We start from the raw sequence: 14,113 nt of genomic DNA, 5'->3' as shown, positions 1-14,113 counted from the left end.
ATTTATGTAACTACCATCTCTACCAGTGAGAAACCTGACTCCCGTTATCCTTAATATGAATACTTACTTGATCAATCCTTCTGTACATAAACAATCTCCTGTGATTGCCCATTCCCCCCAGTGTAGACACCCTCCTCACCCTGCACTGGGCTGCTGCTCTGCCCAGATACCTTCTACATCTTGCTTGGGCTCCAATGCCCCAAGCTGGACCACCCCCTGCATAGTCACCCTCCTCTCCTTGGTCTGACTCTGACATTCTGTGCCAGATAGCCTTCCTTCATGGACGCCCACCTCACCTGGCTTGATCTCTGCAACCACAGTAGGCCTCCTCTCTTCCTCTCTCCCATCTGGATAGCTATCTTACCCCCTGTTGTGTTCCAACACCCGGCACCAGGCTGCCCCTCTGCAGGGACTCCATTCTCACTCTGCTCAGAATACCACCCTGGTATCCTCCTCCTTATGGGGACACCCTCCTCATCCCAGTCAGGCCACCCTCCACACAGATGCCTTTCTCACCCCGTTGGGCTCTGACACCTGCACCAGGCTGACCTCTTACCCAGATGCCCTCCTCACACCTCTTGACCACCATGGCTCCACACCCTGACCACAGGTACCCACCTCGCTTGGCCTCATGTAATGGCTTTTGGACTGATTTGTGCAGGAAGGGGAGGGAAGAGAATGGGAAAATGGAGGAAGGGGTGGCAAACTATTGCTTTATTCTTTTAGTTAATTTTTTTTGTGTGTGTGTGAGGAAGATCAACCCTGAGCTAACATCCATGCTAATCCTCCTCTTTTTGCTGAGAAAGACCGGCTCTGAGCTAACAGCTATTGCCAGTCCTCCTCCTTTTTTCCCCAAAGCCCCAGTAGATAGTTGTATGTCATAGCTGCACATCCTTCTAGTTGCTGTATGTGGGACGCGGCCTCAGCATGGCCAGAGAAGCGGTGCATCGGTGCGCGTCCAGGATCCGAACCCGGGCCGCCAGCAGCGGAGTGCACGCACTTAACTGCTAAGCCACCGGGCTGGCCCTCTTTTAGTTAATTTTTAATAGGATCATTTTTCTGAGATTCACTTTCATTTTGGTTTTTGGCTAGATCGATTTCTGTCATCATGTCTGTTAAATCTGTATTTGCTGGGAGAGCCAAAGTACCTGCTCAGCCCATTCCTTATCTATGATGGCCACCATCTCCTCTCCCAGAACCAGTATGGCTCACACGTAACAATACATAACAGGTTGTTCAACTGAAAATTCCCCTTTCTCATCTTTCTTCTCAGTGGGGTTTTCGAGATAACATATAGATATGGGCATGCATATTTGGGAAAAGGGTATCTTGCTTCAACACTTTCAACTTCCTTCCCTTTTTCCTCTTCCTATCAGAACTTTGTGAATCTTGCCAAGTTAGTTTAAATGGAACCTCGGTTGCCTCTAACTTTCTGCTAGACTTTTTCCCAGGGAGATACTTCAAATGTCCTAAAGCTGTATGGACCCCAGATTCAGTAAGAATGGATTATTCTCTTCTATTCAAATATGCCCCAAGCTGTTCTACTTATGTGCCTTAATTCATGCTGGTGCTTCTGCCTGGTCCATCCTTTCATTGTTTCTCCAAAGAACAAAGCCCTATATTCTGCAAAGTATGCTTCACATGCTACCTCCCACCCAAGTTTTTGCCAATATCCCCAACTCTGGACCCCCATAGAACTTTGTATGCATCCATGACGTATATCCTTTTCTGACATATTCTAATTATCATTCCTAGGAGACTTGGAAACTAGTTCCTTGGGTACAGGTACCATTTCTTTTTCATCTCTACTCCCTGGAGGCCTTGCACATAGTAGAGGCTCTATGCATGCTCATTGAATTGAAACATAATAAAGGTTTATATATTTTATATTAATTTTTCTTTACATAGTACACTCTTTAAAACAATTAAACTTCCTAGTAGTCCTTTCTGGTATGAGACCTAAATTTTCTTCCTCATAGAAGAGAAAGATGTTTACTTGTATCATCTAAAGGACAAGAAAGTGAAGGTGTTTATCTTTTTCCCAACATGATGCAATAGGTTCTATTAGTATCTCAAGAGATAAAATCTGTTCTCAAAGCAAATTCTTATTTGCCTATAGAAGCCTATATGTTCATCTTGCCCAAGTGGTACACCATGCTAACTTTTGAAATTATTAAATATTGACATTGTCTCTAGAACATATGTGTTACTTTGCATAGTGAATAAAATCATGTTTTTACCTGCAGAGAGATGGCCCCAATTCCTCACTCCCCTTAGGAATTATGTAGCTACAATAGGAGACTGACCTGCTTCTTTTGTGTTGGTCTTAGCCTTGATTCTTGTAATCTGTTCCAAAGTAGGGCGTTATCAAAAATCTAGGCTGCTTTGTCATATTTTTTCTCCATTTAACTGTTTATCGCAAGGGCAATCATTTGATTGTAAACTCTTTGACTCAGAGGTGTCTTCTAACTCTTTTGTATCCTTCTTTTATGTGTGATAACAGCACACTATATATGTGCAATGAATGATTTCACCAAATTAGTCTTAAGAGTGCTTCACTTCCCTAGGCTGTCACTACTAATCTTGCGGTGTTCAGTAGCCAAAAATGTGGACTTTTGGTGTTCTTCTCATGCTTAATCCTACTGCTTTTAGACCTCTGCTTGTCCCTAGTGTCCTGATAGATATTGCACCAAGTTTTTAAAGTTGGCAGTTTAAAGGATTTTAAGCTTCTCTTTCTGTATCATGCCTTGAAGCTGGAAGAACTGCATGGAGAAAGAAGAGTTGGGGACCATGAAGAGCTGTCCTGTATATTAATAGAACTCTTCCTGACATATATCTGTGGTAGGCTGAATTATGACCCCCCCCCAAAAGATGTCTACATCTTAATTCCTGGACTCTGTAGATGTTACTTTGTATGGCAAAAAAGAATTTTGTAGGTGTGATTAATGATTTTGAGATGAGAGATTATTTTGGATTATCCTGGTAGGCTCTAAATGCAATTACATGTATCCTTAGAATAGAAAGACAGAGGGAGATTTGACACACAGAAGAGGAGAAGGAAATGTGACCATGGAGGCAGGGATTGGAGTGATGTGGCCACAAGCCAAGGAGTGCTGGCAGCCTCTAGAAACTGAAAGAGGCAAGAAACAGACGGTCCCTACTCTCTCTGGAGGGAGCATAGCCCTACTGATGCCTTTCTTCACCTGGTGAAACTGATGAACTTCTGGCCTCCAGAAATGTGAAAGAATAACTTTCTGTTGTTTTAAGCTACCAAGTTTGTGGTAACTTGTTATAGCAGCCACAGGAAACTAATACAGTATCTTGTATTTCAAATGTTTCTATACTTTCTTTTTACTATCCCCCTTCTTTAGACTATATATATTTTTTAACTCCCATTTTATTCTTTCTTTTCTTCCTAATAGATTTTTCCTGTGGATGTCTCTAAGAAAACAACCTTTCATGTCCTTTTCAATTTCCTTAGATGTTGGGTTTCAAAACAATTTAATAAGCATTTAGTGACCATCTGCTATGTGTCCTTTTTATTTAAAGACTTTGGGGGCACATAAAGAACAAGCATAAACTCCATCCTTAAGTATGTATAAATTAATTAAGAAACAGTTTATATAATGTTATGACCCAATGTGTGATAGAATGCAAAGATAAGTACTAAAGTCAGGAAGTGCTATAGAAATTCAGAAAAGTGAGTAATCTGTGAGGCGGCTGGAATAGATTGGGTGAGTTTTATTGAATAGGTAGATTTTGAAGGTAGACATTTTGACAAAAGGAGAGGAGTTTAGATTTCATCCTCTGGGCAGTGGGAATTCAGTGAAGAATTCTCTCCTCGCTGTTATTTCTCTTTGCAGTATAAAAGTAATCTAGACTTTTTAAAAAATATTTCAGAGACGTAAAAGTTAGAATGTAAAATTCCCCTGTGATTCCACTACTCCCAGAGTGAAGCTTTGCTAACAACTTGGTATATATTCTTCCAGATTTTTTTTTCTGTACATACAGTAATATGTTTACATAATTATTACAGAAATGGGATCATGCTGTAAACATTCTTTTGCAACCTGCCATTAAAGGCTTTTGAGCAAAATGAAAAAAAAAAACATTTTAAGGTGCTTAATCTTTCGGCAACATGCAGGTAGATCTTTCTAATCTGTTCTAATTACAGTACGGACTGTACTGAGGGGAAATGGAAACAGAGAGATTAAGTGAAGGCTGTTACAATAGTCTGGGCAAAAATTAGGGTACAGTCTATGGCAGTAACTGATAAAGTAAGGGACTGGGAAATTTTTCTATGAAGGGTCAGGAAATACATATATATATTTCAAGATCTTGGGCCACATAAATAATAACTAATTTCTCCTTTTACTTTTGAGAGAGGGAAAAAAGATAAAAGATTCTGCTTATCCACATTTTAAGATAGTCATACACTCTGATTGTAGTAATAGCAATCCAAAAGAGAAGAAATTGCCTTTTAAGTAGTGACAGCAGGCCTAAGTATTTTATACATAATGATGTCTTTTCTGATTATAAAAGCATTACATAATTATAAAAGCATTTGTAGAAAACATGGAAAATATTGAAAAGTAAAACAAAAAGTCAAATCGGGCCAACCCCAGTGGCCTAGTGGTTAAGTTCAGCATGCTCTGCTTCAGCGGCCCGGGTTCAGTTCCTGGGCGTGGACCTACACCACTCGTTAGTGGCCACGCTCTGACAGTGGCTCACATACCAAATAGAGGAAGATTGGCAACAGATATTAGCTCAGGGCAAATCTTCCTCAGCAAAGAAAAAAAAACCCCAAAAAACAAAACGTAAAATCTCCCAGAATTCCCTCACTCAGCTATAACCACCACGTACATTTTGGCTTATTTCCTTTCAGACATTTTCCTGTGCAAAGGAACATATATATATATACACACATATATATATATGTGTGTGTGTGTATATATATATATGTGTATATATATATATATAAATGAAATTGAGATAATGGATGTGCTAACTAACCAAGTCTTTAATTTTTTTAAAAAAAAATCTTTGTTTTTCCAAATTGGCATTTTTATTCTTTTTCTTGATTACAACAGATACGATTTTATTGTAAAAAATGCAAATAAACACAGAAGTATGTAAGGTGGAAGATGAAAGTCTTCTCATAATCTCATCTCCCAGAAGTATAGAAAAGTGCTGGAGCCTGCTCACACTGGCTCATTGAGCTAACTGTGTGTATCTCTTGCCAAATGCATGTTCAATAACTACACATTGGGGCCGGCCCCGTGGCTTAGTGGTTAAGTGCATGTGCTCCACTACTGGCGGCCCAGGTTTGGATCCCGGGTGCGCACCAACACACTGCTTCTCCGGCCATGCTGAGGCTGCGTCCCACATACAGCAACTAGAAGGATGTGCAGCTATGACATACAAATATCTACTGGGGCTTTGAGGGGGGCGGGGGAGGAAGGAGGAGGTTTGGCAATAGATGTTAGCTCAGAGCCCGTCTTCCTCAACAAAAAGAGGAGGATTAGCACAGATATTAGCTCAGGGCTGATCTTCCTCACAAAATAAATAAATAAATAAATAAATAAATAAATAACTACACAGTGGTAGCTTCAAATCAGTCACAGCAGGAGTATTTACAACATGCAAATTGGCAAACACCACCTATCAGGGCTTTTTTTCCCGGAGAGCTGGTTGTTAGACTTTTACCGGTACATCACTATGTATAGACTCCTAGACATTTTCTGCATATTTGAATATTTGTTTACATAAATATAGAAAACATCCAATTTTCTTTTTTCCCCAGCTTTATTGAGATATAATTGACATTTAACATTGTGTAAGTTTAAGGTGTACAATGTAATGATTTGATATATGTATATATTGCAAAATGATTACCATAATAAGGTTAGTTAGCACATCCATCACCTCAAATAGTTACAATTTTTGTGTGTGTGGTTAGAACACTTGAGATTTACTCTCTTAGCAACTTTCAAATATACAATACAGTATTGTTAACTATAGTCACCATGCTGTACATTACATCCCCAGGAATTATTCATCTTATAACTGGAAGTTTGTACCTTTTGACCACTTTCACCCATTCTCTCCCAGCCCCCACCCCTACCCTCACTCCCACTCGGCCCCTGGCAACCATCAATCTGCTCTCTATTTCTGTAAGTTTTGTTTTTTTAGATTCCACATATAAAGGAGATCATACAGTATTTGTCTTTCTCTGTTCAACTTATTTCTCTTTGCATAATGCCCTCAAGTTTCATCCATGTTGTTCATGGCAAGATTTCCTTCTTTTTTGTGGCTGAATAATATTCCATTGTACATATTTACCACATTTTCTTTATTCATTCATCTGTTGATGGACACATAGGTTGTTTCCATGTCTTGGCTATTGTAAATACTGTTACAATGAATATGAGCATGCAGATATCTCTTCGAGATAGAGATTTTATTTCCTTTGGATATATACCCAGAAGTGGAATTGCTGGATCATATGGTAGTTCTATTTTTAATTTTTTGATGAACCTCCATACTGTAGAAAACATCCAATTTTCTAACTGGCTTTGGCAAGCTAACAATATATAATACTCTTCTCTTCAATACACATTCATCTACCTAATCCTTGCTACTTAGTATTTCACTGTATGACTACATTATAATTTATTTGAACAATTCTCCATTGATGGGCGTTTTGATTGGTTCCAATTTCTGGCTATTATAAACAAAGTTTCAGTGAACATTTTGTCCATATATATTTGCATATCTGTCAAATTATCTTCTCAGGGTAAATTTCTAGACACAGAAATGTTGAATCAAAGAGTATACCCATTGACAATTTAGATAGATGATACCAAATTGCCCTTTCAAAAGGTTGTCTTATTTTTATACTCCCTTAACTAGAATATTACAATACCCTGAAAAACATAATTTAAATGATTGCATAGTATTTCAGTTTATGGATGTCTGATGATTTATTTGATCAATTCTATATTATGGTATTTCCAATATTTCTCATTTCTATAAATAAGGCTATAATAAACACCTTTGTACATCTTCATGTGAATCTCTTATTTTCCTAAGATAAATTCTTTGATATAGAATTACAGAGTCAAAGGTAAGAATATTTTTATGACATTTTGATACATATTGTCAGCTTTAGGCCAATATTTAAAACTTAAGGTTGTTTTTAAGAGTTTACTTTATGCTAAATAGAAAAAAATATATTTCTAATGACTAATATTGTTTTTGGAAGTAAAGTCTTACGGCTCTCGAATAATCTATAGGTTGTTTTCCCTTTAGTTATTTCTTTGGCATTTTAGGCCCAAGATTCTACCCTATTCTCCCATCCAAATTTAGTTTCTGTTTAAGCAGCAGATTAAAAGTATGTGTGTTTGCATGTTGGAAAGTGAAATGTATCCATACATCAACATGAGTCATTATTAACCTAAAATGTCACACCCATTTAAGGTAGGGGATTAACTTAGCCTGTCATTTCCTTAATGAGTAAGGAAATAAATTGCAATCAAAGAAATAAAATCCTCACTGGACTCTTTAGGGAAATTTCATCTTATGGAGCCTAAGAAAAAATTTACATTTCCCCAAAAGGTAACGGTTACTTTATTTAAATGTATCACTTTATCAGTAGATAAAAATCAAATTGCATATAGCTGAAAAATATTTCCTTAGTGTTTGCCACTGCTTTCTTTTTAATTGGGAAAAAAGAGTAACCAAATGGATAAATACTTCTAAGTTTTGTTATAAGAAGTGTTTTGATTACTATCTAAAGTTAGTGTTTTTCAAATCTCTTCTCTCCTTCACACTACCCTCACTCCCCTGAGCCAATTTTTTGCTAAGGAAAAATTGATAAGGGGGTGTGTGTGTGTGTGTGTGTGTGTGTGTGTGTGTGTCTCATTTTGCAGATGAACCAAGTCGCTTCGGGGTATACCATCACCAACTGTGGCCTTTTGCCATATTGCCATAATGCTTTTTTGCAATTGCACGCATGAAATTCAGTGTATCTCCTTTTGGTAATCTCTCTGTAGATTAGGTGAAATATGCTGAGGGCCAGATACAGCCTGCATGCTGGGGCTCCCACTTTATGGCGAGGTGTTATCTCTGCATTAGTGCTATGTTCTCACTTGATTCCAAAACAACCAGTTGAACAAGGAAATCTAGTGAAGAGATTTAATCAGAGTAGTTTTATTGTAAAGTGAAATTTTCCCTTTTGTTTTGTGTTCGAGCCCAATCTGTTTTAGTGGTTCCTTTTGATTTGTAAAAATATTGGCTGGCAGGAGTGTCTGTAAATCTCCTAACTTTTTTCTGTCTCTTTGGTTATACTGTCAGAGTGTTTTCTCATTTTTTTGTTTCAATATTCTCCCACTTTAGTACTATTTTATTATGTTCTTTTTAAAAAATGTTTTTTCCATCCTCTTCTCTTGTGGATAGTTCCTCCTTCCCCTTTATTTCTTTAATCTATTTTTTCCTTCTTTTCTCTCCTTTGTCATACTTCTCATTTTCAGTTTCTTTGGTATCCTGGCTTCAAATCACTTTACTTATTTAGCTTTCTCTACTAGTAGCCGCACCCGCAGCGCGCTCCCCTTTCTACGTCCTCCTTTCTTTGTTCCTTCTAATTCCTTCCCCGGGAAGCTGATGTTCTGGCTCTTCTGGTGTTGAGTGCACTGACCTCATCTGGCCGGCTGCAGAGGTCTTTTAAGGACATAGCTCCCTGGTAAACCTGAAGCTTCAGGGAGGAACCTAAATCCTACCCATTCAAGGAAGCCAGCTCCTAAACCTAACCCTAGATTCAAGGGGAAAGGTTTCAAAAGGACAACCTTTGCTTCAATCCTAAGAAATAGCTTCTGACTCATTACTTTTCTTCTGTCCTTTTTTCTCAACATAAATGCAAATTTTCATAAGAACTGTACCGGGACATTTTCCAAGCTCAGATTTGCCTGTCCAAACTCTTATTTGCATAGGGAACAATTGTTTACCAGGGCTTTGGAGTGGATACTTGAGTCGTATAAAAGTGAGATTAAGGATGGTGAGAAGAAAGAGATTTAGGAAAATCTCTTTCGTTTTGGAAAACAGCTTAAATTCTATTGTGAGATGTATAGTTCTGTCTTTTTCTTGATGGCCTGAAAACTCTTCCATGAGGTAATCGGCTTTACATTCAAATAGCTTTTATAACTCCAACTGAGTAAACAGAGTTCCTATTAAAAAAAATTATTTGAGGCCCACCACGGATTATGACAATAACAATACTTTTCATTTATTAGCCCAAGAACCCCAGATGCACTCATTCTTCAGAATCTGAAGATGTCTATAGTCAGAGAATCCTAGATACCAAATTAGTAGGAAAAATACAGTTAAATAAAGGATATACTCCCTAAAGAAAGTTTTTTCTCCACTTATTCTAAAACTGTTGCTTGTTCATTGTAGAAAATTTAGAAAACATAGAAAAGAACAAAATAAAATAAAAAGCATCCAAAGTTAACTAAGCAGTACTGGCATTTTGGTATTTCTTTTTACTACTTTTCAATTTAATTTCGAGTACAGTCACTTGGTACAAAATTCCAACAGTACAAAAAGGTGCACAGTACAAAGTGGTGTTTCTCTCCTACTCCTGTCCTCTAGTTCCCTTGCTCCTCTCCTCAGAAGCAACCACCATTTCCAGCTTCTGTTGCAGTCTTCAAGAGATAGTCCATCCATTCACCTGTTACACACACACATGCACATTTAAATTTTAATAGTAGCTTTATATACACACTATTCAGAATGTTTTTTTCTCCTTGTTCATGTATCTTGGATCCTTCCATATCAAAACATAAAAATATTCCTCACTAAAATTATGTGTATGTGACATTTTAGAACTCAAATAATACTACTAAACTTAAAATATTCAGTGTTTACAAGTCTTATTAGCTATGTGACATAGGGCCAAGCCAGTCAGCTTCTCTGTGCTTCCTTCAGGTTCTTCATGTATAAAATAGGAATATAATACGATCTATCTTAGAGGGTTGTTATAGAGGATTGAGTAAGTTAGTTCTGGTCCATAAGCCCTTATCCACAATTCTGGAATCCAAAAAGCTCTGAAATGAAAAATTCTTTCATAACTCATTTGGTGGCTAACGCTGCCCAGAACGGATCTAAAGCTGTTTAAAGTTTTGTTTATCCCTCTTAGTTTGGGTTTTCATAAATTTTATCATAGAAATTTCGTTTTGATTATAGGATACTGCTCAGACCCAACTGGATGTGTTAGGTAATAAAGACCATATGCACTGTATTACTTTTCTAAAATCTGGGAAAATATTTGAATTTTGAAATACATATGGCTCCAGGGGCTTTGAATAAAGGACTGTGGACTTGTATATAAAAAGCACCTAAAACAGCGCCTGGCACAAGGTATTACGTATTAGCTGTTATTATTATCAGCTGAGCCACATAGTATACCATATGTACATTCATTTTCTTTTTCCTGGAGTTAATAATTGCCTTAGATTTCCATTTCCTTAGTTTTAGTGTGTCAGTTACAAATTTTTATATACTAATTACAGAAAAATACCCATTCAAAAATATTAAAGCACATCAGATATATGTATATATACAAAGCTTAAAGTGTATATATTTATAAATTTATTAGTATATTCCTTTATTGTGTCTCATCCTCCACCAAAATGCAAGTTTCTGAGAACAGACACTTGGTCTATTTTGTTCTCTGCTGTATCTCCAGTGTCTAGAATAGTTTCCGGCACAGAGAGGCACTTAAATCCTTATTGGATGAGCAGATGTAGCCGGTATTCTATTAGCCTCGTTTCCTTCTCCACCTGCTCTCTCTCGGAGCCTTCTGTCCTCTTGCTCCAGTCTGGACCAGCGGCCCTCGAGGCCTGCAGGCCCAACTCTCATCCTGAGAATTCTTTTTGCCTCTTTCTAATCTTGAGTTTCCTGCCTCTACAGCTTTTCTCTTCCTCGGTTTAGCCCCTCATTTCGGTGGGTCATGATTCATAGATTGTATAATTTTTGAGTACCTTTTCCAATTGCTCTTGCTGTGTAACAAACCACCTCAAAATTTAGTGGCATTATGCCACAATGCTCACTTATTTTCTCCTGATTTCTGTGAGACAGGAATTTAGGAAACGCTCAGCTGGGCACTTGTGCCTGGGGTCCCTCACTGAGGTTGCATTCAGACTGAGCTGGAATGACAGGAGGTCTACAGCAGCTGACAGCTGGTCAGGCATCTCTTTTTATGTAGTCTCGGCCTCTCCATTCGGTCTGGTCTGGTTTGGGCTTCTTCACAGCATGGCAGCCTCAGGGCAGTTAGACTGCTTACGCAGAGGCTGGCTTCCTTGGAATACCATTATTCTTCTCTTGTACTTAATGATAGTTTAGTGGGCATAGAATTCTAGAATGGATCATTTTCCAATGATCTTTTGTTTTCTGACAATTCTCTTGTTTTCTAACTTTCAGAATTGTTTGAGGAGTCCAATGTCATTTTAATTCCAAATCCTTTATATATCAGCTGATTTTTTCTCTCTAGAGGCTTTTAAAATGCTCTTTTTATGCCATGTTCTAAAACTTCATGTGAATCAGGGAATAGATTTGATACACTAACCAAAGTCTTTCTTGGTTGAATTTTAGGTTCTGTTCAATTTTATGTTCCCCAAAACTGGGTTCTCTCCCATTACTTCATTGATCTGGCTTGAATCATCCTGTCTGTCTTAGTCCGTTGGGACTGCTATAAGATAATACCACAGATTGAGTAGGTTATGAATAAAAGAAATGTATTTCTCACAGTTCTGCAGGCTGGGAGGTCCAAGATCAAGATGCTAGAATGGTTGCATTCCAGCTAGAGCCCTCTTCCTGGTTCATAGCAGAGCCTTCTTGCTGTGTCCTCATATGGTGGAAACAGCTAGAGAGCTCTGTGGGATCTCTTTAATAAGAGTAATCCTATTCATGAGGGCTCCACCCTCACAACCTAATCACCTCCCAAAGGCCCCCACCTCTTTTATTTATTTATTTATTTATTTATTTATTTATTTATTTATTTATTTATTTTTTGTGAGGACGATCAGCCCTGAGCTAACATCCATGCCAATCCTCCTCTTTTTGCTGAGGAAGACCGGCTCTGAGCTAACATCTATTGCCAATCCTCCTCCTTTTTTCCCCAAAGCCCCAGTCAAACGTCATAGTTGCACATCCTTCCAGTTGCTGTATGTGGGACACCGCCTCAGCATGGCTGGAGAAGCAGCGCGCCAGTGCGCGCCGGGATCCAAACCTGGGCCACCAGCAGTGGAGCGCACGCACCCAACCACTAAGCCACGGGGCCGGCCCTCACCTTTTCATTTAAAGGAAGCATATTAAGGCTTCTCTTTGGCATATCCAAATTGCCAGTACTCTTGCACTTTGGAGGTCATTATAAAGTAAAACAAGGGTTACTTGAACACAAGCACTGCAGTACCTCAATAATCCATCTGATAACTGAGCTAGCTAAGTGGCTAACAGGCAAGTAGCATATACAGCGTGGATATGCTGGACAAAGGGATGATTCACATCCCGAGAAACATGAGATTTCATTACAGCTACTCAGAACAGCGTGCAATTGCAAACTTGAATTGTTTATTTCTGTAATATTCCATTTAATATTTTCAGACCTCGGTTGACCATGGGTAAGAGGAACCATAGAAAGAGAAACTCTGGATAAAGGGGGACTACTGTACTGTCTGATTTTACAATGTACAATTGTAGCCGCATTTCCTAGCAAAATCAGACTTTTCCCCAGCAAAGTAAATAAGCCAATGGAACCCTCTGAATAGTGTTTTTCTAACAGCAGGTTGCAATCCATTAGTCAATCATGAAATTAATTTAGTGAGTGCACAGTCTACCACCATTAAAAACAAAACAAAAGCTGAAATAGAATAAAATGGAAGAGAATAGGAAATGTCAGACTGCATCTTAGTAGTAAGGGAAATATTGTTTTGTGAAATATTTATTTCAATTTTATACATAAAGTGTATACTGGGTTAGGATGAAAAATTTATGATGTTTGAGATACACTGCTCTAAAGCTGCCGTCGTGGTTTGAGGAAGACGTTTTCAAGGAGTCTGAGACGTCCTCCCTTTGCACATTACCTACATACCTGTATGAGGCCAGATTTTCTTCATATGCTTCAACCAAAACATTTCTCAACAGACTGAATGCAGAGGCAGGTATGAGAATTTCAGCTGTCTTCTTTTAAGCCAGACATTAAAGATATTTTCAAAACTAAAACAATTCCACTCTTCTAATTTCCTTGTTTTAGAAAAAATCTAGTCACTTAAAATTTTTAAATGCTATTTATGTTAACCTATTTATTATTTTTAAATGAATTTTTAAAATTTCTGCTTTAATTACTAATACGGTAAATAGCAATAGATGTAAACCCACATAATCAAAAGCGCTTTGGAATTCTTGACAATCTGAGAACTGCGGGTCAGTATGAAACAAAGGACTTCAGGCCTGATTCATGGCAGGCCACAAGCACCGCCCACTCCACGAACACCCAGACGGGGAACGTCCCACTCCCAGTGAGAATCCTTGCGAATAACAGATATTGACGAAAGGGCGGGGTTTCGAGCGGACGTATACGAGCTGACAGGCATAGGTTCGTGACGTATGCGAAAACTAGGTCACAGAAGGAAAGGAGCCTTTTAGCAATCTTTGCGACACTGTCGCGTTTCGTTGGTTCCGTGCCGTAAAGACAGCCGCGGGGCAGCCCCCAGCTGAGGCAGCCGCGAAGGCGCGGGGCGATGGCGGATATGGAGGACCTCTTCGGGAGCGACGCCGACAGTGATGCTGAGCGTAAAGGTGGGATCGGCCGGGCTTCGGGAGAGGGGTGCGTGGCGGGGCTTCTGCGGCGGGAGCCCGACAGCGGTCCAGTTCCGGGTCTGCGAACGCTCCGGCGCCGTGGGCGAGTGGTGGCGCTTCCTGCACTCCTGCCTCAGCGCCCCCTGCACTCCCGGCGGTGCCAGCCTCCCCGGCGACGGGAACGCAGGGACAGACGCAGAGGGTGCGCCTCGAGGTTCTTCGTGGAGCCGATGTCTGGGAGCGTGTGGAGCGAAGGGGGCGC

The 14,113-nt window shown here is 39.2% G+C and overlaps 1 protein-coding gene across 1 annotated transcript in view; it reads left to right on the top strand.

The window, feature by feature from the left end:
- The first annotated feature begins 13,746 nt into the window (after positions 1–13,746).
- Positions 13,747–14,113, top strand: part of LOC131406085 (RNA polymerase-associated protein LEO1) — a 32,830-nt gene continuing 32,463 nt past the window's right edge. Inside the window, exon 1 of the mRNA XM_058541586.1 lies at positions 13,747–13,851. Within this exon, the coding sequence (XP_058397569.1) occupies positions 13,794–13,851 (58 nt within the window). The 5' untranslated portion in view covers positions 13,747–13,793. The remainder of the gene's footprint in view (positions 13,852–14,113) is intronic.

Source organism: Diceros bicornis, chromosome 5 (genome assembly GCF_020826845.1).
Source record: "Diceros bicornis minor isolate mBicDic1 chromosome 5, mDicBic1.mat.cur, whole genome shotgun sequence".
Classification (NCBI taxonomy): domain Eukaryota; kingdom Metazoa; phylum Chordata; class Mammalia; order Perissodactyla; family Rhinocerotidae; genus Diceros; species Diceros bicornis.
The sequence above is the reverse complement of the archived record's forward strand: the minus strand, read 5'-3'. Positions and strand labels throughout refer to the sequence as shown.